The sequence below is a fragment of the Oncorhynchus clarkii genome, chromosome 4 (assembly GCF_045791955.1).
Source record: "Oncorhynchus clarkii lewisi isolate Uvic-CL-2024 chromosome 4, UVic_Ocla_1.0, whole genome shotgun sequence".
Lineage (NCBI taxonomy): Eukaryota > Metazoa > Chordata > Actinopteri > Salmoniformes > Salmonidae > Oncorhynchus > Oncorhynchus clarkii.
In genome coordinates, this window is record NC_092150.1 from 41,699,997 (window position 1) to 41,725,413 (window position 25,417).

The 25,417-nt window shown below is 44.5% G+C and overlaps 1 protein-coding gene across 9 annotated transcripts in view; it reads right to left on the reverse strand.

Annotated features, from left to right (window-relative positions):
- Positions 1-25,417, reverse strand: part of LOC139406820 (myomegalin-like) — a 115,541-nt gene that overhangs the window by 39,663 nt on the left and 50,461 nt on the right. For all 9 annotated transcript variants that reach the window (XM_071149882.1, XM_071149883.1, XM_071149881.1 and 6 more), the window contains exons 6-9: positions 19,614-19,737; positions 19,257-19,435; positions 17,943-18,057; positions 9,888-9,941 (exon numbers count right to left, since the gene is read on the reverse strand). In XM_071149882.1, coding sequence (XP_071005983.1) covers positions 9,888-9,941; positions 17,943-18,057; positions 19,257-19,435; positions 19,614-19,737 — 472 coding nt within the window. The remainder of the gene's footprint in view (positions 1-9,887; positions 9,942-17,942; positions 18,058-19,256; positions 19,436-19,613; positions 19,738-25,417) is intronic.

A 25,417-nucleotide genomic window follows, 5' to 3' on the forward strand; every position in this document is an offset into this window, starting at 1 on the left:
GGTCATCTAGGAACTTTTGAAAATCTTGGCTATGTTCTGTTATAATCTCCACCCGGAAGAGATAATGTCCTCAGATAATCGCATAGTATGCTTTCGCCGTAAAGCCTTTTTGAAATCTGACACCGCGGTTGGATTAACAAGAAGTTAATCTTTAAACCAGTGTATAACACTTGTATGTTTTATGAATTTTTATGAGTATTTCTGTTTTTGAATTTGGCGCTCTGCAATTTGTTGGCCAGGTGGGACGGTAGCGTCCCACACCCCCTAGAGAGGTTAAAGGCACAGTCAACTTAATGTATGTAAACTTCTGACCCACTGGAATTGTGATACATTGAATTATAAGTGAAATAATCTGTCTGTAAACAATTGTTGGAAAAATTACTTGTGTCATGCAAAAGAGTATATTTTGACTTGCCAGAAGTATAGTTTGTTAACAAGAAATTTGTGGAGTGGTTGAAAAACAAGTTTTAATGACTCCAACCTAAGTGTATGTAAACTTCTGACTTCAACTGTGTGTGCGTGTGTGTGTGTATATATATATATATATATATTCCCCTGCCTGTTGACACACTGGAATGTACCATTTCCCCGAAACAGGGGTGATATATTCTTCCTCTCCTGAGCATAATATGCCAGCCTGTCTGTCTAAAAAAAACATCACATTATATAACCATATAGAGTTCCCTTTATACTTCCCTCCCAAATACTTTTATATTATTATCCCTTCAGTTTTTACTCTCCCATTTTATAGATAGTCAAGCAGGTAGAAAAGCAGGTCTAAAAAGTATGGTACTGTCATTATCGGCATGTCCTGTTATTATAATCCATAATAGAAATATAAACGCATAGCCGAATAGAAAATAACATCTAAACGTATACTTCTGAACTGGGCACTGTGTGTTTGTACTTGAAACTTAGAATTAGGCCATCATTTCATGTTCATTTGCTTGAAACGTTCCTCTGTCTACTGTGCTGAAGTCATAAGCTACTATGTAAGAATGAGTTCATCTCTTCCCCGAGGCAGGAATTTCCCAGCATCACTCAGGCTTTTGGCCTTCACACACACAGGCCCACATTTCAGCAAAAAACAAGGGGGATAAGGGGAGGAGGGTCCCTGCTCCCTTCCAATCACATGATGCTGTGTGCAGGGATGAGAGTTTAACCCAAATCCTGCCTCTCAAGCTCCAAGCCTTTCCCGTGCAGTGGAAACATGAATCTTCCCCACCCTTAGTACCCCATCTTTCATTATGAGTGCTGTTTATGTTGATACAACATGATGATATGTGATTTGTTTTCTCCAGGGGGTGCAGACCTTTGGAACTGAGTGAACAAACCTCTAATGTACATTTGTCACCCAAAAAGATGTAATAGTTGAACCCTGTAGACGAGATGCCATAACAGCAATCAACCCTAATGATCAACACAATCAAAACTGTATTAATCCTAATCAGTGGGAATTACAGAAGTCTTTTTACTGATTATTTCACTGTTTATTTATCTGGAAATGACAGAAAAAATAAGAAAAGTGGCATAAAGAGAGTAAAGAAAGGCCAAAAAAAAGACCAAAGTGGCAGACTGTGATTTGATTGTAATTAGAGCTGGCGTCAGTCAGTCAGGAGACCCAGTTTAACCTTTGGAATAACAATGTGTGTGTGTTGTGTCACACATTTACATAAACATGACCTCTTCTCTTTGATTTGCTCTGTAAAACATTATGCAAGCAAATATAAATAGAAGAATAGAATAGAAGACTTAATCTCAATATTTAGTATTTAGTATTTTATTAGGATCCCATGAGCTACTGCTAAAGCAGAAGCTACTCTTCCTGGGGTCCACTCAAAACAGAAAACATTACATAATACACAACATTAGACAAGTACATCACAAAGACAGAACTACATAAATGTAAAACAAGAAAACACACTTTCATATATTTATGCCTTCATAATCATGTGATTCATAGACGCTGCTGAATTCAAGTGGAACACACCAAAACGGAAATCCAATAACAAGGATAGGCTGAAACTGTTGCAAATAGGCTGAAACTTTTCACTAAATTCCCCTGATGTGAATAAAGCTAATTACCGCCAGTTAAGGGTATCCTGGGGTAAAGCTTAGACTTTTTACAGTTACCACCCGCAGTACGAGATGCAAGATCCATTACAGCCAAGACAGACAACATTGCATCATTTTCCCACAATGCCATGGCAATTAAGCAAGAGTGGATTAATCAAATCACATTTTATTTGTCACATACACACATATTTAGCAGATGTTACTGCAAGTTTAGCAAAACTCCAACAGTGCAGTAATATCTAACAAGTAATATCTAACAATACACACAATCTAAAGTAAAGGTATGGAATTAAGAATATATAAATATGTTGACGAGCAATGTCAAAGCGGCATAGACTAATATACAGTAGAATAGGATAGAATACAGTATATATAGTGTTGAAGTTAACATACACCTTAAGCAAAATACATTTAAACTCAGTTTCACATTTCCTGACATTTAATCCTAGTAAGAATTCCCTGTATTAGGTCAGTTAGGATCACCACGTTATTTTAAGAATGTGAAATGTCAGAATAATAGTAGAGAGAATGATTTATTTCAGCTTTCATCACATTCCCAGTGGCTCAGAAGTTTACATACACTCAATTAGTATTTGGTAGCATTGCCTTTAAATTGTTTAATTTGGGTCAAACATTTTGGGTAGCCTTCCACAAGCTTCCCACAATAGGTTGTGTGAATTTTGGCCCATTCCTCCTGACAGAGCTGGTGTAACTGAGTCAGGTGTGTAGGCCTCCTTGCTCGCACAGACTTTTTCAGTTCTGCCCACAAAATGTCTATAGGATTGAGGTCAGGGCTTTGTGATGGCCACTTCAATACCTTAACTTTGTTGTCCTTAAGCCATTTTCCCACAACTTTGGAAGTATGCTTGAGGTCATTGTCCATTTGGAAGAGCCATTTGCGACCAAGCTATAACTTCCTGACTGATGTCTTGAGATGTTGCTTCAATATATCCACATAATTGTCCTACCTCATGATGCCATCTATTTTGTGAAGTGCACCAGTCCCTCCTGCAGTAAAGCACCCCCACAACATGATACTGCCACCCCTGTGCTTCACGGTTGGGATGGTGTTTTTCGGCTTGCAAGCCTCCCCCTTTTTCCACCAAACATAATGATGGTCATTAAGGCCAAACAGTTATATTTTTGTTTCATCAGACCAGAGGACATTTCTCCAAAAAGTATGATATTTGTCCCCATGTGCAGTTGCAAACCGTAGTCTGGCTTTTTCCTGGCGGTTTTGGAGCAGTGGCTTCTTCCTTCCTGAGCGGCCTTTCAGGTTATGTCGATATAGGACTCGTTTTACTGTGGATATAGATAATTTTGTACCAGTTTCCTCCAGCATCTTCACAAGGTCCTTTGCTGTTGTTCTGGGATTGATTTGCAATTTTCGCACCAAAGTACATTCATCTCTAGGAGACAGAATGCGTCTCCTTCCTGAGCGGTATGACGGCTGCGTGGTCCCATGGTGTTTATAGTTTATATTATTGTTTGTACAGATGAACGTGGTACCTTCAGGCCTTTGGAAATTGCTCCCAAGGATGAACCAGACTTGTGGAGGTCCACCATTTTTCTTCTGAGGTCTTGGCTGATTTCTTTAGATTTTCCCATGATGTCAAGAAAAGAGGCACTGAGTTTGAAGGTAGGCCTTGAAATACACAGGTACACCTCCAATTTACTCAAATGATGTCAATTAGCCTATCAGAAGCTTCTAAAGCCATGATATAATTTTCTGGAATTTTCCAAACTGTTTAAAGGCACAGTCAACTTAGTTTATGCAAACTTCTGACCCACTGGAATTGTGATACAGTGAATTATAAGTGAAATAATCTGTAAACAATTGTTGGAAAAATGACTTGTGTCATGCACAAAGCAGATGTCCTAACCGACTTGCCAAAACTATAGTTTGTTAACAAGACATTTGTGGAGTGGTTGAAAAACGAGTTTCAATGACTCCAACCTAAGTGTATGTAAACTTCCGATATTCCATAAATATCTATGACATGGAATGTCTGCGATGTCTGCCAAATTGGCAAATTACCTGCCAGGTGACATAGTAATGAAATAGGAATCACAATCAACCAATCAAGTTTGAAAGCATATAAATGGAGCTTGCCCACAGCACAATCACTACCATTTTTTGAACATTGAGGAACATCACAACCCTGAACAGCAGCAACATGCTCGAAGAGAAATAAGAAGATGTGTAAAAATGCGTGGTGGTGGTGGTGTTAGGGGAAGACGTAATAGAGGTAGAAGGCAAAGAATAAGAGTCCTTGATGAAATCAGAGCCACAATTGTGGACCATGTCGTAAACCACGGTCTTAACAATGGAAGAGGCTGGTCGGAGAGTGCAGCCTAACGTAAACAGGTCCACAGTGTCATCAATTGTGCAAACATTCCATACAGCAACTATTGTAAAGGTAAATGCAAGTCTGAAAATCACAATGTACCATAAGATATGTATGAGGAATATACAGTAATACAGTAATACAGCACAATTTGAACACAATATACTATCTGTAACACGAGTTATTGGCGAATTCTACATGTCATATACAGGACTGCACAACGACCTCATGCTGGTGGCAGAGCAGCAGTATTCAACCATCAGCAAAAACAAGACATTTGCAACATGGTCATAGCCAACAATTCCATCAGGCTAAGAGAGATCCAAAATGCAATCATAAACGACAACAATATCTTCGCAAATATCAATTCTGTCAGCATTTCCACTATAGACAGAGTTTTGAAAAAAAATCGAATGACTTGCCATTTGAGAGGAATAGTGACAGAGTGAAGGAGCTGCGGTAGCAGTATGTCCAGGTAAACCATTGGTGTGCACATGGTATATTGTGCAGGGAGTTTTACTGTACTTCAATTATGCCTGTAGATACCATAAGAACAGAAAACATGTCTACTTTGCTAAACTGTCTGATTCTAGAATAGGCTATGTAAAACTAACTTTATATTTTGATTTGCCAGTCCAACGTGGCGGCAATATTACAATGTGTGCTGCCATTTCTGAGAATGGTGTGAGTACACATATTCCACACATTGGGCCCTATAACCCCCAACTTCTCCTGTCCTTCCTGCGCATGAAAGGGTAACAATGGAGTTCCTTCCACCGTACTCCCCATTCCTGAATCTGATAGAATCATTTTTTTCAGGATGGAGGTGGAAAGTATATGACTATCGGGCACAAGATCAGATGTCTCTGTTAGATGCCATGAATGCTGCTTGTGAGGACATCACATGCGATAATTGCGGGGATGGTTGTGCCACTCAAGGAGATTTTTCCCCCGGTGCATCACAAGGGAAAACATCAGATGTGATGTTGACGAAAGTCTCTGGCCAGACCAACAAGAGCAACAGGATGTCCACAAAGAAGATGGGAACTTGTAGTGACATATACTATGAAGAGATAGAATGTTTTTTTTTTTTCACCTCCTCCCTGTAGGCTGTCTCATCATTGTTGGTAATCAGGCCTTATACCGTTGTGTCGTCTGTAAACTTGATGACTGAGTTGGAGGTGTGCGTGGACATGCAGTCATGGGTGAACAGGAAGTACAGGAGAGGTGGCTGAGCACGCATTCTTGTGGGGCCCCAGTGTTGAAGATCACGAAGTGGAGGAGTTGTTTCTTACCTTCAACACCTGGGGGCAGTCCATCAGGAAGTCCAGGACCCAGTTGCACAGGGCAGGGTTCAGACCCAGGGCCTCAAGCTTAATGATGAGCTTGGAGGGTACTATTTTTTTGTATTTAACCCTTATTTATCTAGATGAGTCAGTTAAGAACAAATTCTTATTTATAATGATGGCCTACCCTAGCCAAGCCGCAACCCAGGTGACGCTGGGCCAATCGTGTGCCGCCCTATTGAACTCCCAATCGCGGCCAGTTGTGATACAGCCTGGAATCGAACCAGGGTCTGTAGTGACGCCTCTAGCACTGAGATGCAGCGCCACTTGGAAGCCCACTTTGGAGCCCGAACTATGGGGTTGAATCCTGAGCTATTGCTCTTGTCCAGATGGGATAGGGCAGTGTGCAGTGCGATGGCGATTACATCGTCTGTGGATCTACTGGGGTGGTAAGCAAATTGAAGTGGGTCTAGGGTGTCAGGTAAGGTAGAGGTGATATGATCCTAGACTAGTCTCTCAAAGCATTTCATGATGACCTAAGTGAGTGCTACAGGGCGATAGTCATTTTCTTCAGTTACCTTTGTTTTCTTGGGTATTGGACGAATGGTGGACATCTTGAAGCATGTGGGGACAGCCGACTGAGATAGGGAGAGATTGAATATGTCCGTAAACCCTCCAGCCAGCTGGTCTGCGCATGCTCTGTGGATGCGGCTAGGGATGCCGTCTGGGCCGGCAGCCTTGCGAGGGATAACACGCTTAAACGTCTTACTCACGTTGGCCACAGAGAAGGAGAGCCCACAGTCCTTGGAAGTGGGCCACTGTGCTATCCTCAAAGCGGGTGAAAAGGGGTTTAGGTTGTCCGGAACCAAGACGTCGATGTCCGTGACATGGCTGGTTTTCCTTTGTGTTCTGTGATTGTCTGTTGGTTAAATGCGATTGTCTACCATGGTTAAATGCAATGGTTTGCTCTTTCAGTTTTGCGCGAATGCTGCCATCTATCCACAGTTTCTGTTTAGGGTAGGTTTTAATAGCTACAGTGGGTATAACATCTCCTATACACTTCCTGATAAACTCAGTCACCGTATCAGTGTATTCATCTATTTTGTTCTCGGAGGCTACCCGGAACATATCCCAGTCCACGTGATCAAAACAATCTGGAAGCATGGATTCCGATTGGTCAGACTTGCGTTGAATAGTCCTTAGCACGGATACTTTCTGTTTGAGTTTCTATCTATAGGAAGGGAGGAGCAAAATGGAGTCGTGATCAGATTTGCCGAAGGGAGGGTGGGGGAGAGCCTTGTAGGCATCTCGGAAGTTGGAGAAGCAGTGGTCGAGTACTTCAGTGAATGTGTTGATAGAACTTCGGTAACGTTTTCCTCAAATTTGCTTTGTTAAAATCCCCAGCTATAATAAATGCGGCCTCAGGATATGTGGTTTCCAGTTTGCATAAAGTCCAGTGAAGTTCTTTGAGGGCCGTCGTGGTATTGGCTTGAGGGGGAATGTACACGTGACTATAACTGAACAGAATTATCTTGGGAGGTAATACGGTCGGCATTTGATTGTGAGGTATTCTAGGCCGGGTGAACAAAAGGACTTAAGTTCCTGTATGTTATCATAATCACACCATGGGTAGTTAATCATGAAACATACACCCCCGCCCTTCTTCCTGGAGAGATATTTATTCCTGTCTGCGCGATGAACTGAGAGCCCAACTGGCTGAACGGACTCTGACAGTATATCTCGAGAAAGCAATGTTTCCGTGAAACAGTATATTACAATCCCGGATGTCTCTCTGGAAGGAAATCCTCACCCTGAACTCGTCAACTTTATTTTCAGAGACTGAACATTAGCGAGTAATATACTCGGAAGCGGTGGGTGGTGTGCGCGCCTCCTGAGTCAGACTAAAAGTCCACCTCTTTTCCGCCGGCAGTGTTTTGGAACAGCCTCTGGAATCAGTTCAATTGCCCAGAATTCAAAACGTCAGGCTACATGCGTAACACTGTTTCTATGATAATATAAGTGAGACACAGTACATGCATGTCTGCATTACAGGGGCAGTCTATATCCCCATAAAGTGAGATATTGAAACAATCTTTTTGAAATAGAACATACGGTTACCGGTTTTATGATAATATGAGTGAGATATCTCACTGCTTTTCCCTGAAGAGAGGCATGCTTGAGTATGACCAGAGGCAGGGCGAGTGGCATCTTACGAAGAGAAGAGGGGCTCACCTCATTCGCCAATCGACCTGTCCGTCTCCAATGGACGCTGTGATTGGTACTTCAGATAAGAGAATCCGCTCGAGCAAATCCCCATTACAGTTTTTTCCAACTGCTTACACACAAAATCTTTTCATGTCACACGATTTTTGAAACCTCTCACTCAAAGTGCAAAACTACACACCAAATATCCAAAACCATAAGCTATTTCTCAGCGTTTGACTCAGTTGTCAATTGCATAAAACACTTTTTTCAAAACACTACACACAATTATCTACCTAAAACACAAAAATCTAACAGGAAGTGACTTGCTTTCCTTTTCCAAACACAACCAATCAAAATGCTACACTTATTCACCAGGTCACACACACACTCCTCACATGTGCAAACACTAATAGCTTAACTGATCACTAACCAATCACTGCTTTACTGTAGTATAGGCCTATAAATAGGTCAAAGGTCAGATTACCTGTTTTGAACAATGGATGCCAACAATGGACAGAGAGCAAGAGGAGTAGGAGGGAGAGGAAGAGGACGAGGGCAAAGAAGAGAAGGAAGGAGAGGCATCTCTAATGAGATTAGGGCAAAATTTGTTGATCATGTGATCAACCACGGTTTGACCATGAGAGAGGCTGGACTGAGAGTCCAGCCCAATTTAAGTCGATTTACAGTGGCGTCCATAATTCGAACCTTCAGAAATGAGAACAGGTATGCAACTATCTAATGACTATTTTAGCATTACAGTAATGTACTGTAAAATACGTATGACTTCATAGTATTGCATAAACATTTGTAACTCTAAGCCATCCATTTACTGCACTGCATTGAATGAATAAGGTTGGTTATCATGCTGTACTACATTTTTTGTACATTGTTTACAGTTCCTATGCTGAACACATACTGTGTTTGAATTCTGTACAGAGTGGAAAGGCAAAGACATCATGGAGGACGAGGATTTACAGATGTACAAGAGACTGCAATTATAAATATGGTATATGTGGGGACATAGAGGTTGCCTCTGTCCAAGGTTGGATACGCCATGCTAGGAGATACTTCCCTCGATGTTTGGCAAGAGAAAACGTATCTTGTGATGTGGACGAAGTATCGTGGCCAGACTCAGGCCGGAGAAGAGGTGAAGCGTAGCTTAGCACTGGTGACTGACCCCCCCCCCTACCAATTCCTGGACTGCCCCCTTGGGACGCCACACACACAATTGTGTTCTTTACTGTATTCTAAAGAATATACTTTTGGTTTACATATGTTTATGGTTTTGTTGTATGCTACTGTATACAACAGTAATGTTTGGCCTAATAAATATTTTCTGTTTCTACATTGCATTGGTGTTTACAGTGTACTTGTTACCCTTGTCAGCAGATTACTTTCACTGTAGAACATTGTATTGAAATGTAGATATAAGCCAATGAAAGACCAAAGAGCTTTATATTTAGAACAGTGTTTACATGGTATACCCAAAAATGTATTATTGTGAAAGCAGTGTTTGCCATTTGATGCAAATGCTTCATTCTGACATGTGTTTATGGCATTTTGAATGCAGTGTTACATTTTGAAGGAGATGTGAGGCATTTTGCATTTTGTGTGTGCAGTTTTGGAAATTGTGTGTAGAGTTTTGAAAAAAAGGAGATCGTTTTGAAAACTTGTGTAAGCAGTTGGAAAAAACTGTAAGTGAGATATCGAAACTATATATTTGAAATAGAACCCAGCAAGATATCCTCAGTACTATTGGGGGGGGGGAGATTTTAGGCTACAGGCCTTTAATTAAATTTCTCAAAGAGCAAACTTTAGCTTATCATCACTTACATGCAAACTAATTTATTGTAGCCCACTTCCCCACTACAGTGTCCCTGTGTGCATGGTCCAAAAGCTTATGTTAAGCCAATGGAATCAGATTCCCACAACCAGACATACTATAGGATGGCAGTACTCCTGCCACACATACCTGCATCTCTGGCTGGATACAACTCTTCTCTCGACCCATCTCACCCCGCAGCAACTGTAGACAGAAGACAATAAGGGTGGTAAATAAGTAACAATAAAAAAATGTATAAACTCATAATGAACCCAATCTTTTGTTCCTCAGAAAACGGTTAAAACAAATATATGAATGACACGATTGCATGATGGCATGAAATATTTTGAAAATGGCTACATTTTCTGAGCCAGGATATTATAGATCTCACTATCATTTAAGAGGTACCGTTGAACCAACTACTTTCTAGGATTCAAAATAGACATGGGAGGGAAGGGAGGGGTAGGACGGAGGGCAGGAGAGGTATGACTAACCTGTGTACAGCGTGACTAACCCATATGTCAGTAGCTAGCAGTGAGTACAGTAGAGTTGGCCCTCACGTGCCCAATCAAATATTAGAACCAGTACTAGGCCTACAGTCACAAAACTAAGTGTCACCTGATGTCATACTGTATATGTGGATAGGTTATGATTTGTGAGAAGGTGTGTGTAGAATCTGTTTGTGACTGTAGTAATTATTATATACTTGAACCTTTACTTTTATTTATTTTACCAATTTTTACCAATTTTCATCCCCAATTTCGTGGTATCCAATTGGTAGTTACAGTCTTGTCTCATTGCTGCAACTCCCGTACAGAATCGTGAGAGGTGAAGGTCGTGAGCCATGCATCCTCCAAAACACGAACCACCCGAGATTAACTGCTTCTTCACGCAATGCCCGCTTAACCCGGAAGCCAGCTACACCAATGTGTCGGAGGAAACACTGTACACCTGGTGACCATGTCAGCATGCATGCGCCCAGCCCGCCACAGGAGTCGCTAGAGCGCGATGGGACAAGGACATCCCTGCCGGCCAAACCCTCCCCTAACCCGGACGACACTGGACCAATTGTGCGCCGCCCTCAAACCAGGATCTCTAGTGGCACAGCTAGCAATTGCGATGCATAGGCCTAACACCGGCGCCGACAGAGATGGCCGCCTCGCTTCGCGTTCCTAGGAAACTATGCTGTTTTTTGTTTTTTTACGTGTTATTTCTTACATTAGTACCCCAGGTCATCTTAGGTTTCATTACATACAGTCGAGAAGAACTACTGAATATAAGATCAGCGTCAACTCACCATCAGTACGACCAAGAATATGTTTTTCGCGACGCGGATCCTGTGTTCTGCCTTACAAACAGGACAACGGAGTGGATCCCATGCAGCGACCCAAAAAAACGACTCCGAAAAAGAGGGAAACGAGGCGGTCTTCTGGTCAGACTCCGGAGACGGGCACACCGTGCACCATTCCCTAGCATTCTTCTTGCCAATGTCCAGTCTCTTGACAACAAGGTTGATGAAATCCGAGCAAGGGTAGCATTCCAGAGGGACATCAGAGACTGTAACGTTCTTTGCTTCACGGAAACGTGGCTTAATGGAGAGACGCTATCCGAGGCGGTGCAGCCAACAGGTTTCTCCACGCATCGCGCAGACAGAAACAAACATCTTTCTGGTAAGAAGAGGGGCGGGGGCGTATGCCTTATGACTAACGTGACATGGTGTGATGAAAGAAACATACAGGAACTCAAATCCTTCTGTTCACCTGATTTAGAATTCCTCACAATCAAATGTAGACCGCATTATCTACCAAGAGAATTCTCTTCGATTATAATCACAGCCGTATATATCCCCCCCCAAGCAGACACATCGTTGGCTCTGAATGAACTTTATTTGACTCTTTGCAAACTGGAAACCATTTATCTGGAGGCTGCATTCATTGTAGCTGGGGATTTTAACAAGGCTAATCTGAAAACAAGACTCCCCAAATTTTATCAGCATATCGATTGCGCAATCAGGGGTGGAAAGACCTTGGATCATTGTTACTCTAACTTCCGCGACGCATATAAGGCCCTGCCCTGCCCCCCTTTCGGAAAAGCTGACCACGACTCCATTTTGTTGATCCCTGCCTACAGACAGAAACTAAAACAAGAGGCTCCCACGCTGAGGTCTGTCCAACGCTGGTCCGACCAAGCTGACTCCACACTCCAAGACTGCTTCCATCACGTGGACTGGGACATGTTTCGTATTGCGTCAGACAACAACATTGACGAATACGCTGATTCGGTGTGCGAGTTCATTAGAACGTGCGTTGAAGATGTCATTCCCATAGCAACGATTAAAACATTCCCTAACCAGAAACCGTGGATTGATGGCAGCATTCGCGTGAAACTGAAAGCGCGAACCACTGCTTTTAATCAGGGCAAGGTGTCTGGTAACATGACCGAATACAAACAGTGCAGCTATTCCCTCCGCAAGGCTATCAAACAAGCTAAGCGTCAGTACAGAGACAAAGTAGAATCTCAATTCAACGGCTCAGACACAAGAGGCATGTGGCAGGGTCTACAGTCAATCACGGACTACAGGAAGAAATCCAGCCCAGTCACGGACCAGGATGTCCTGCTCCCAGGCAGACTAAATCACTTTTTTGCCCGCTTTGAGGACAATACAGTGCCACTGACATGGCCTGCAACAAAAACTTGCGGTCTCTCCTTCACTGCAGCCGAGGTGAGTAAGACATTTAAACGTGTTAACCCTCGCAAGGCTGCAGGCCCAGACGGCATCCCCAGCCGCGCCCTCAGAGCATGGGCAGACCAGCTGGCCGGTGTGTTTACGGACATATTCAATCAATCCCTATACCAGTCTGCTGTTCCCACATGCTTCAAGAGACGACCATTGTTCCTGTTCCCAAGAAAGCTAAGGTAACTGAGCTAAACGACTACCGCCCCGTAGCACTCACTTCCGTCATCATGAAGTGCTTTGAGAGACTAGTCAAGGACCATATCACCTCCACCCTACCTGACACCCTAGACCCACTCCAATTTGCTTACCGCCCAAATATGTCCACAGACGATGCAATCTCAACCACACTGCACACTGCCCTAACCCATCTGGACAAGAGGAATACCTATGTGAGAATGCTGTTCATTGACTACAGCTCGGCATTCAACACCATAGTACCCTCCAAGCTCGTCATCAAGCTCGAGACCCTGGGTCTCGACCCCGCCCTGTGCAACTGGGTACTGGACTTCCTGACGGGCCGCCCCCAGGTGGTGAGGGTAGGCAACAACATCTCCTCCCCGCTGATCCTCAACACTGGGGCCCCACAAGGGTGCGTTCTGAGCCCTCTCCTGTACTCCCTGTTCACCCACGACTGCGTGGCCACGCACGCCTCCAACTCAATCATCAAGTTTGCGGACGACACAACAGTGGTAGGCTTGATTACCAACAACGACGAGAAGGCCTACAGGGAGGAGGTGAGGGCCCTCGGAGTGTGGTGTCAGGAAAATAACCTCACACTCAACGTCAACAAAACTAAGGAGATGATTGTGGACTTCAGGAAACAGCAGAGGGAACACCCCCCTATCCACATCGATGGAACAGTAGTGGAGAGGGTAGCAAGTTTTAAGTTCCTCGGCATACACATCACAGACAAACTGAATTGGTCCACTCACACAGACAGCATCGTGAAGAAGGCGCAGCAGCGCCTCTTCAACCTCAGGAGGCTGAAGAAATTTGGCTTGGCACCAAAAGCACTCACAAACTTCTACAGATGCACAATCGAGAGCATCCTGGCGGGCTGTATCACCGCCTGGTACGGCAACTGCACCGCCCTCAACCGTAAGGCTCTCCAGAGGGTAGTGAGGTCTGCACAACGCATCACCGGGGGCAAACTACCTGCCCTCCAGGACACCTACACCACCCGATGTCACAGGAAGGCCATAAAGATCATCAAGGACATCAACCACCCGAGCCACTGTTTGATTAGAACGCTTATTTAGAACGACCAGTTTCGATTGTCAAAACAATCAGCATTTGAGCTAGCCACACTTTTTTCACAGAAACGTTTTGCACAAACACAGTCATTACAAAGTTAATGTCCTGAATGTGACCAGTTTATTTTTGGATGCAATGTTCAGACTTTCACAGAAGTAGCTACAGCATAACACAATCATCCAAACCGGAAAATGTAAGCTATATTGGTCCTAACGCTAACTGAGGAAAGATTGACGTAACACAAGCGGTCATATTTAGATAACTCTCGGATGATAGAAACCACAATATGAATCAGCTAATAGCAAATACTATTTATAATTCATCACATCACGGGTCAGCTCAATATTGATTGAAATATAATTGTTTTTAGCGTCAACCAAAGATAATAAGAGGAGACAAGATGAGTTTGGTCTGTTTGCAGTATGCATGTTGAAGGGGGTGTGTCGTCTACGATCATTCACTTCCAGAAGTTTACCCGAAAGATGAGTGAACCATTCCTTCACCTCATTATAACATCTTCGGTCTGACAGACATTTACGTGACACACAGAAGGCATTGTATTATGTCAACAAACATGGTGCGACACAAAGCTGGCAAATAGCTTAGCATTGCCTCATAATCAGTACAACCTTCAAAAAAGTATTTTACACACATCATAGGTGTCCATTACAATCTATGCAATAGTCGGAATGATTTATTTGTCACCAGAACTTGAAAACGTGAATAAAATGTAAATACACTATGCTCCATACATACAGTGTACATACATACACACATACAGTTGAAATCGGACGTTTACATACACTTAGGTTGGAGCCATTAAAACGCGTTTTTCAAGTCGGTTAGGACATCTACTTTGTGCATGACACAAGTCATTTTTACACTAAGTTAACTGTGCCTTTAAACAGCTTGGAAATTCCAGAAAATTATGTCATGTCTTTAGAAGCTTCTGATAGGCTAATTGACATAATTTGAGTCAATTGGAGGTGTACCTGTGGATGTATTTCAAGGCCGACCTTCAAACTCAGTGCCTCTTTGCTTGACATCATGGGAAAATCAAAAGGAATCAGCCAAGACCTCAGAAAAAAAGACCTCCACAAGTCTGGTTCATCATTGGGAGCAATTGCCAAACGCCTGAAGGTACCACGTTCATCAAACAATAGTACAGTCGTGGCCACAAGTTTTGAGAATGGAACTACCCCTTAAGAAAGGAACGGACAATGAGAACGGATTACTGGTTGCTGAATTCCCACCTTTCCCACCGTGTGCATATCTCCCTAATAAATTACCCATTTGTATTCTAGTTGTGCTTCGTGTGTGTGTTTGGTTATTGAACTTGGTGACTTGGAAACTACACCCCCTTGAGCCTGCTACATGTGATGGAGAATGCGGGCAAAGCAAACCAAGCTCAATAACGAAACAGACTGGTGGAGGCGAACATAGTGTAGCAGGCTATGCATTGGGTGCTGCTGGAGGACCAGCGTCAGCAGACTGCTCTCCTGCGAGCTAAACTCAGCCAGCTGACAGCCGCCCAGGCCGAGCTCGTATCTGCAGGCGCAGCAGTCTCTTGTCCCAAACCCAGTTAGTTTATACTGATGCTGACAGATGCTGACGACATCAAGGCTTACCTCCAAGCCTTCGAGAGGACGGAGGCTAGTGAGAAATGGCCCCATGAGCAATGGGCCAGCATGCTAGCACCTTTCCTGTCAGGCGTGTCAGTTCGACCCCTACCCCATGCCCCGAAATGATGAACTAATCGAACGGCTAGGAACCGTCCGATTTATCAGCATGCTCGACTTGAAGGGTTATTGGTGCCCTTTGGGGGACAAAAGGGACGGGAAAAAACTGCTTTCGCCACCCCTGTCAGGCTGTTCCACTACAAGAAGCTGTCCTTTTTTAGTTGCACGGGGCCCTGGCCACCTTCCAGAGGTTGATGGACCGGATTCTCCGTCCCCATCGTGAGTACGTAGCGTCTGACTTCGGTGATGCTGTGATCAATGGGAGCGAGGCAGGCCTTACAGGGGGCGGGGCTAACAGCTAACCCAAGGAAATGTCGGCTCTGCCTGTGGGAGGCTGAGTACCTGGGGTACACAGTCGGGAGGGGATGTGTCAAACCACAGGTGAAGAAAGTGGAGGCAATTCGGGACTGGCCCCGCCCCCTCACCAAGAAGCAGGTGCGCACGTTTGTGGGGTTGACTAGTTACTACCGGAGATTTGTTCCCCACTTTGCCTCCCTAGTCAGTCCCCTGACTGATCTGACCAGGAGCCGTCTACCCGTCCAGGTGACGTGGACCAAGGAGACAGAGAAAGCCTTCCAGGACCTAAAGGGAGCACTGTTCTGGAGTCATGCTGGTGACACCGGACTTTTCCAACCCACTGGTGGTACAGACCGATGCGGCCAAAATGGGTGGGTGCCGTCCTATCACAGCTACAAGAAGCTGAGGAACACCCAGTTGGAAGCAAGACATTAGTCGGAAGCTGTTGCCGCAGGAACAAAGATATTCCACTGTGGAGAAAGAATGGGCGCTGGAGACGCTGAAATAATACTTATTTAGACGGCACTTCACCCTCGTAATGGACCATGCACCACTGGTTTGGATGTCACGGAATAAGGACAGTAACGCCCGGGTGACCCGCTGGTTCCTATCCTTACAGCCTTTTGATTTCTCTGTCGTCCACAGATCAGGTGCAGCCCATGGAAATGCCGATGCCCTCTCCAGGAGGAATGCTCTAGGGAGCTGGACCACCCCTCCCTTCCGGTAGGAGATGAGGATGGAGGGTGTGTGGCAGAAGGCAGGGAGAGGTGAGGGGAGTGGCGATTTGAAGGGAGATATGGACTTCCTGCCCCAACGAGGCAAGCCTGTGGATCATTAAGCCATGGAGTGCTTGGGGGTAAAAGAGGAAGCGGGCTGCACAAACGGGAAGAGGACTGAGAGGAAAACGTGTGAGAAGAGAGAGAATTGTGTGTGATTACCCATTGTGACCTGGACTGTCTGATTGCCCCCACTGTGTACCGAACCGGTTTGGCTGAGGATCCGAGTTTTAGGATTACTCCTGGAAAACCAGACAATGAGAACGGATTGTGGACTGTGAACTGGTCGTTGAATTCCCCCCTTTCTCTCTGCTACCGCACGGCAAGCGGTACCGGAGCGCCAAGTCTAGGTCCAAGAGGCTTCTAAACAGCTTCTACCCTCAAGCCATAAGACTCCTGAACATCTAGTCAAATGGCTACCCAGATTATTTGCATTGCCCCCCCTCTCCACACCACTGCCACTCTCTGTTGTCATCTATGCATAGTCACTTTAATAACTCTACATGTACATACTACCTCCACTAACCGGTGCCCCCGCACATGGACTCTGTACTGTTATTTTTTTTACTGCTGCTCTTTAATTACTTATATTGTTGGTTAGGGGCTCGTAAGTAAGCATTTCACTGTAAGGTCTACACCCGTTTTATTCAGCGCGTGTGACTCATAAAATTTTATTTTGAAATGTGGTTTTCATTTCCCACAGTATGCAAATCTCCCTAATAAATGACCTATTTGTATTCTAGTTGTGCTTCGTGTTCATGTTTGGTTTTTGAACTTGGTAACATGGAAACCCCACCACCTTGAGCCTGCTACAATACATCCTGTATGCTCCAGTAGAAACGCAACACGGTATCCAGAAAATAAGGCACTTACTTTGATAGGAACGCACACATGTCCAAAGTTATTATCTGTAAGGAAGACAATGCGAGCGCCAGCCAGACAATGTGACAATTCGTGCAAAACTGCACATGTCTGCATACTTGATCTGCGGAAACATTGGTGAAGTGCGTTTGTCCGGCTCAGTAAAGCCTCAAACAAATTGTCCGCAGCGCTGAAATGAGCTCCTTCTATGCGACTTAATGAGGATGAGGAACACACCTCAATTCAAACTGTTGTTAGAAAATACAACTTGTTAGAAAATCATTTGAAATTGACAAGTTGAAACATAGCCTATCGATAATTAACTGGCCGCGTGTGTTAACTGTCCTGTTGCGTAATAATCACATTTTGGAACCGTGAATGCATTCTATGTGCATAAAAAAAAACTCATGCTGGGGCGACCGAACTCATGTATGAAAAGGTTAAGTGAACTGTGAGAGAGAGGGGCTGAGGGGTTGTATTTACGATACCGATGTTATACACTGTAATAAGCTATGTAAAAAAAAACTGGACTTTCATTTACCTGTGCATCCCTGTCTTTCTTCTGGAGGGAAGTCATGAGGTCGTGAACTCTGACCTCCAGCTCTCCGACCCGGTGTCTCAGCAACCTCCTCTCCTCAGTCAGGTCCTCTATTACTCTGAGGGAGAGCGAGGGAGGGCAAGAAAGTGAGAGAGGCAGAGAGAAAGACAGCAGCAAGATTTGTGACCTGTTGCCACAAAAGGGCAAACAGTGAAGCACAAATAAAGTAAATACAAGCCATATTTATATTATATATTTTTTTCCTTTTGAACGTCAACTATTTGCACATTGTTACGACGCTGTACATAGCCATAATATAACGTTTGTGAGTGTCATTTTACTGTTCCTTTCTGATTCTTTATTTCACTTTTCTTTAACTATTTCACTTGCATTTGGCAATGTAAACATATGTTTCCTATGCCAATAAAGCCGTTTGAATTGAATTGAGAGAGCGAGAGGGAGAGAGAGTGGAAAGTATAGGCTTGACTGAATTTAACCACTAAAACTGTGATAAACAAGGCTTGTACATTTTATAACTGTTGGGCTGAAGTTCCAAATGAAACAAGCTCTGCAACACCTCTTGGACTGATATCTGTGACCCCATACCACTCTTTCAGTAGAGGACTGTATGTACGTAGGGCACGACTCCGGCACCGTTTCTCTGTCAATTTTATCAGTGTGATTCTCTGCCTCTGACCCTATTACGGGGGCTGAGTCACTGGCTTGCTCGTTCTCTTCCCTCCTTCCTGTCCTCGGGCTCCTGCGGTGGGAAGAGCTTTGTGGGCTACACTCGGCCTTGTCTCAGGGTAGTAAATTAGTGGCCTGTTGCTTTCCGTTTAGTGGTGTGGGGGCTGTGCTTTGCCAAAGCGGGTGGGGTTATATCCTGCTTTTTTGTCCCTGTCTGTGAGTAACTTCCGATCCCCCCTGTCTCAGTCTCCTGTATCTATGCTGCAATAGTCTATGTGCCGGGGAGCTAAGATCAGTCTGTATCTGGTGTAATTCTCCTGTCTTATCTGGTGTCCTGTGTGATCTTAGATATGCTCCCTCTAATTCTCCCATCTCTCTGTCTCTCTCCCCTCCCAGAGGACCTGAGTGCTAGGACCATGTCTCAGGACTACCTGGCCTGACGACCCCTGGCTGTCCCCGTCCCGAGTCCACCTGGTCGTGCTGCAGACCCAGTTTCTGCTGTTCTGCCTGCGGCCATGGAACCCTGACCGGGCATTAAACTCTGATCTGGCATTAAATTCACACATTCTGAGAGAAACAACACACTGACATGCCAGTCACACCTCGATCAGCACCTGTCCTCCTGCTAACCTGTCCTTCTTTGCCAGGGCCCCCTGCTGCAGCCTGGATCCCAGTGACCCGCCCTCACACTTCTCCTCTTCCTCCTCCATCTTCATCATCATCTCTCTCTCCAGGGCCAAGCAGCACTGGGACTCAGCCTCTGCTAGAGAGGCCATCTTCTCAGCATCGCCCTGCGCTAACTGGGCCTCCTGACAACACAATGCATCAGGAGTGTCAGTGTATGTTCCAAATGTAACCACAGCATTTGAAACTGAGCACAGAAACAAAGTGTGTTGGAATCATCAACATTGGAATAATACTAGTTTCTGTCAAAACTGTGTGACCACCTGCATTAGTGTGTGTGTGGTGTGTGTGTGCGCGCGTGACCTCCTGCAGCAGCTCGACCTTGGTCTCGAGGATCTCCTGAATGTGGCTGATCTCCTGCTGCCGCTCCTCACAGTGACGCTGCAGCTCCTCCTCATTCTGATTGGTCAGTCTCTCCGCCGCCGTCCTATCAGAGCACATGAACACGTCGACAAGGCTTGAGTATGATACAGTGCAGAATGAGAATATTACATCCTGTAACTGGGGCGGCAGGGTAGCCTAGTGGTTAGAGCATTGGACTAGTAACCGGGCTAACAAGGTACAAATCTGTCGTTCTGCCCCTGAACAGGCAGTTAACCCACTGTTCCTAGGCTGTCATTGAAAATAAGAATTTGTTCTTAACTGACTTGCCTAGTTAAATGAAGGTAAAATAAAAAATATATATTTTTTTTTAACTCTATTTACAAAACATACGTAAATAAAACATGATACATGGTTCTGTAGACGCTTTAACTGTTGTACTGCAGGGTTAGTCGTTTGCTGGAGTCTCTGTATCGACTGTTCCAAAGTTTAAAAGCCAACAAGCTCTCTCCCTGGAGAGTGATAATGTATGATAAACAGTTAGCCATGGACTGAGGCTTAGCCCCTGCTCTCTACATCTAACTAGGCAAAAGAGCATCATTTCTCTCTCATTTATTGTGGCCCTCTGACATTTATTGTGGCCCTCTGACAGTTCTCACTATTACAGCGAGCGCCCATCACTGCTTGTCACTCACCACCTAACAGTACCATTAGAGTTAGCCCAGGGCCGCTTCTCTCAAGAGAGTGTCGCTCTAACTGCTGGTCCCCTGTGGCCCTCTATATGTCATAGTCTTTTTTAGAACTCTAACGACAATCACAGAGCTAGCTGTTTATTTATGAATCCGGGAGAGCACCACTTGGCCCTGGCACCCTTGTTGAACCACAACAGGTCAACTAGACTTCAGGAGGTCTAGAGGGACTGACCCTGTACCCATACTCCAATAGGGCGAACGTGTCTTGACGAAGCACTTAACTGATTTATTAAGTCATTACTTCTCTGTATACAGTGCTGATTAATTAACATAATTATTTGTTCACAGGCTGATTCGTGTATCAAATCAGGTGCTGATTGGTACAGATGTAGGATCTTAATTTGATCGCCATGTTGCCGGAGAACCTTCCTGCAATACAGGAAAAGTCAAACGTGTCGTGTATTTGAGGTTTAAAATGCTTCCGAAGTTTGTAATTTCCACTTTGAAATTACAGACATGGTGTTCCCTTACGAAAAATGTATCAACCCTGACAAAAATGTCCATTAATTATAATTCCCACGTAATAATTCCCATTTCCTGATGCTGTAGGATTATGCTGTAGCAAACGGGCTCAAATTAAGGTCCTGCATATGTAGATAGTTGTGTTACATTATTGTTCTTGTGTCAAGTCGTGTTACATTATTACTCTTGAGAACAACAAACAGAAGGGCTAGTACATTACATTTCACTTATTTAGCAGTTGCTCTTATCCAGAGTGACTTACAGTTTATCTTAAGATAACTACTTTATTGGGGGGAAATGTACTTACTACGACTGATATGTGGTTGTCAGCAAGGTCAGTGCTAGTAGGGGGCGCCATGGGGTTTAGTACAAGTAAAATAATACATCCATTAAGCCGTACTAATGAAGGAATGACTGTTTTACAATGAGTAAGTTTAGAAAGGTGATGAAAGTGGGAAAGTTCTACTTTAAGGTGAGAGTGTGATGTTCGGAGAGGGGTTGATTGGAGAGGGTATACAGCAGGGGTAGGCAACTAGGGCAGATTTTTGTCGGAGCGGATGGTCGGGGCCCAACATAATTAGAATAATTTCTACACTGCAAATTGACCACAACTGAACCTCAATTTAAGCCAGTTTGTTACAGCAGGAAAATAGTCCTGCAGCAACAGGAAAATGTACAGTGCATTCGGGAAGTATTCAGACCCCTCGTTTTTTCCACATTTTGTTACGTTACAGCCTTTTTCAAAAATGTTTCTCATCTTTCAACACACAATAAGCTACAATAACAAAGCAAAAACAGGTTTTTAGAAATGCTTGCAAATGTATTAAAAATCAAAAACTGAAATATCACATTTACAAAAGTATTCAGACCCTTTACTCAGAACTTTGTTGAAGCACCTATGGCAGTGATTAGAGCTTAGAGTCTTGGGTATGACGCTACAAGCTTGGCAAACCTGTATTTGGGGAGTTTCTCCCATTCTTCTCTGCAGATCCTCTCAGGTTGGATAGGGAGCGTCTCTGCACAGCTTCAGGTCTCTCCAGAGATGTTCAATCGGGTTCAAGTCGGGGCTCTGGCTGGGCCACTCAAGGACATTCAGAGACTTGTGACGAAGCCAGTCCTGCATTGTCTTGGCTGTGTGCTTAGGGTCGTTGTCCTGTGGGAAGGTGAGCCTTCACCCCAGACTGAGGTCCTGAGAGCTCTGGAGCAGGTTTTCATCAAGGATCTCTCTGTACTTTGCTCCCTTCATCTTTCCCTCGATCCTAACTAGTCTCCCAGTCCCTGTCGCTGAAAAACATCTCCACAGCATGATGCTGCCACCACCATGCTTCATCTTAGGGATGGTGACAGGTATTCACCAGATATGAGGCTTGGTATTCAGGCCAAAGAGTTCAATCTTGGTTTGATAAGACCAGAGAGCTCAATTTCGAGTCTCAAAGCAAAGGGTCTGAATACTTACAGTACCAGTCAAAAGTTTAGACACACCTACTCATTCAAGGGTTTTTCTTTATTTTTACTACATTGTAGAATAATAGTGAATACATCAAAACTATGAAAGAACATATACGGAATCATGTAATAACCAAAAAATTGTTAATCAAAATACAGTTTATATTTGCCTTGATGACAGCTTTGCACACTCTTGGCATTCTTTCAACCAGCTTCATGAGGTCACCTGGAATGCAATTTCAATTAACAAAATATATTTTATATTCTTCAAATTAGCCACCCTTTGCCTTGATGACAGCACACTCTTTACTGGTACTGTATTTAAATAAGGTTAAAAATATATATATTTTTATGTGTCAGTAAGGGGCATTGTGTGTACAGTCGTGGCCAAACGTTTTGAAAATGACACAAATATTAATTTCCACAAAGTTTGCTGCTTCAGTGTCTTTAGATATTGTTGTCAGATGTTACTTTGGAATACTGAAGTATAATTACAATCATTTCATAAGTGTCAATGGCTTTTATTGAGTCATTTTCAGTGTTGACCCTTCTTTTTCAATCAAATCAAATCAAATCAAATCAAATTTTATTTGTCACATACACATGGTTAGCAGATGTTAATGCGAGTGTAGCGAAATGCTTGTGCTTCTAGTTCCGACAATGCAGTAATAACAAGTAATCTAACTAACAATTCCAAAACTACTGTCTTGTACACAGTGTAAGGGGATAAAGAATATGTACATAAGGATATATGAATGAGTGATGGTACAGAGCAGCATAGGCAAGATACAGTAGATGGTATCGAGTACAGTATGTACAAATGAGATGAGTATGTAAACAAAGTGGCATAGTTTAAAGTGGCTAGTGATACATGTATTACATAAGGATACAGTCGATGATATAGAGTACAGTATATACGTATGCATATGAGATGAATAATGTAGGGTAAGTAATATTATATAAGGTAGCATTGTTTAAAGTGGCTAGTGATATATTTACATCATTTCCCATCAATTCCCATTATTAAAGTGGCTGGAGTTGAGTCAGTGTCAGTGTGTTGGCAGCAGCCAACAGAGTGGTTAGTCCCAGCTTTGATGCACCTGTACTGACCTCGCCTTCTGGATGATAGCGGGGTGAACAGGCAGTGGCTCGGGTGGTTGATGTCCTTGATGATCTTTATGGCCTTCCTGTGACATCGGGTGGTGTAGGTGTCCTGGAGGGCAGGTAGTTTGCCCCCGGTGATGCGTTGTGCAGACCTCACTACCCTCTGGAGAGCCTTACGGTTGAGGGCGGTGCAGTTGCCGTACCAGGCGGTGATACAGCCCGCCAGGATGCTCTCGATTGTGCATCTGTAGAAGTTTGTGAGTGCTTTTGGTGACAAGCCAAATTTCTTCAGCCTCCTGAGGTTGAAGAGGCGCTGCTGCGCCTTCTTCACGATGCTGTCTGTGTGAGTGGACCAATTCAGTTTGTCTGTGATGTGTATGCCGAGGAACTTAAAACTTGCTACCCTCTCCACTACTGTTCCATCGATGTGGATAGGGGGGTGTTCCCTCTGCTGTTTCCTGAAGTCCACAATCATCTCCTTAGTTTTGTTGACGTTGAGTGTGAGGTTATTTTCCTGACACCACACTCCGAGGGCCCTCACCTCCTCCCTGTAGGCCGTCTCGTCGTTGTTGGTAATCAAGCCTACCACTGTTGTGTCGTCCGCAAACTTGATGATTGAGTTGGAGGCGTGCGTGGCCACGCAGTCGTGGGTGAACAGGGAGTACAGGAGAGGGCTCAGAACGCACCCTTGTGGGGCCCCAGTGTTGAGGATCAGCGGGGAGGAGATGTTGTTGCCTACCCTCACCACCTGGGGGCGGCCCGTCAGGAAGTCCAGTACCCAGTTGCACAGGGCGGGGTCGAAACCCAGGGTCTCGAGCTTGATGACGAGCTTGGAGGGTACTATGGTGTTGAATGCCGAGCTGTAGTCAATGAACAGCATTCTCACATAGGTATTCCTCTTGTCCAGATGGGTTAGGGCAGTGTGCAGTGTGGTTGAGATTGCATCGTCTGTGGACATATTTGGGCGGTAAGCAAATTGGAGTGGGTCTAGGGTGTCAGGTAGGGTGGAGGTGATATGGTCCTTGACTAGTCTCTCAAAGCACTTCATGATGACGGATGTGAGTGCTACGGGGCGGTAGTCGTTTAGCTCAGTTACCTTAGCTTTCTTGGGAACAGGAACAATGGTGGCCCTCTTGAAGCATGTGGGAACAGCAGACTGGTATAGGGATTGATTGAATATGTCCGTAAACACACCGGCCAGCTGGTCTGCGCATGCTCTGAGGGCGCGGCTGGGGATGCCGTCTGGGCCTGCAGCCTTGCGAGGGTTAACACGTTTAAGTGTCTTACTCACCTCGGCTGCAGTGAAGGAGAGACCGCATGTTTTCGTTGCAGGCCGTGTCAGTGGCACTGTATTGTCCTCAAAGCGGGCAAAAAAGTTATTTAGTCTGCCTGGGAGCAAGACATCCTGGTCCGTGACTGGGCTGGATTTCTTCCTGTAGTCCGTGATTGACTGTAGACCCTGCCACATGCCTCTTGTGTCTGAGCCGTTGAATTGAGATTCTACTTTGTCTCTGTACTGGCGCTTAGCTTGTTTGATAGCCTTGCGGAGGGAATAGCTGCACTGTTTTTATTCGGTCATGTTACCAGACACCTTGCCCTGATTAAAAGCAGTGGTTCGCGCTTTCAGTTACACACGAATGCTGCCATCAATCCACGGTTTCTGGTTAGGGAATGTTTTAATCGTTGCTATGGGAACGACATCTTCAACGCACGTTCTAATGAACTCGCACACCGAATCAGCGTATTCGTCAATGTTGTTATCTGACGCCTTACGAAACATCTCCCAGTCCACGTGATGGAAGCAGTCTTGGAGTGTGGAGTCAGCTTGGTCGGACCAGCGTTGGACAGACCTCAGCGTGGGAGCCTCTTGTTTTAGTTTCTGTCTGTAGGCAGGGATCAACAAAATGGAGTCGTGGTCAGCTTTTCCGAAAGGGGGGCGGGGCAGGGCCTTATATGCGTTGCGGAAGTTAGAGTAACAATGATCCAAGGTCTTTCCACCCCTGATTGCGCAATCGATATGCT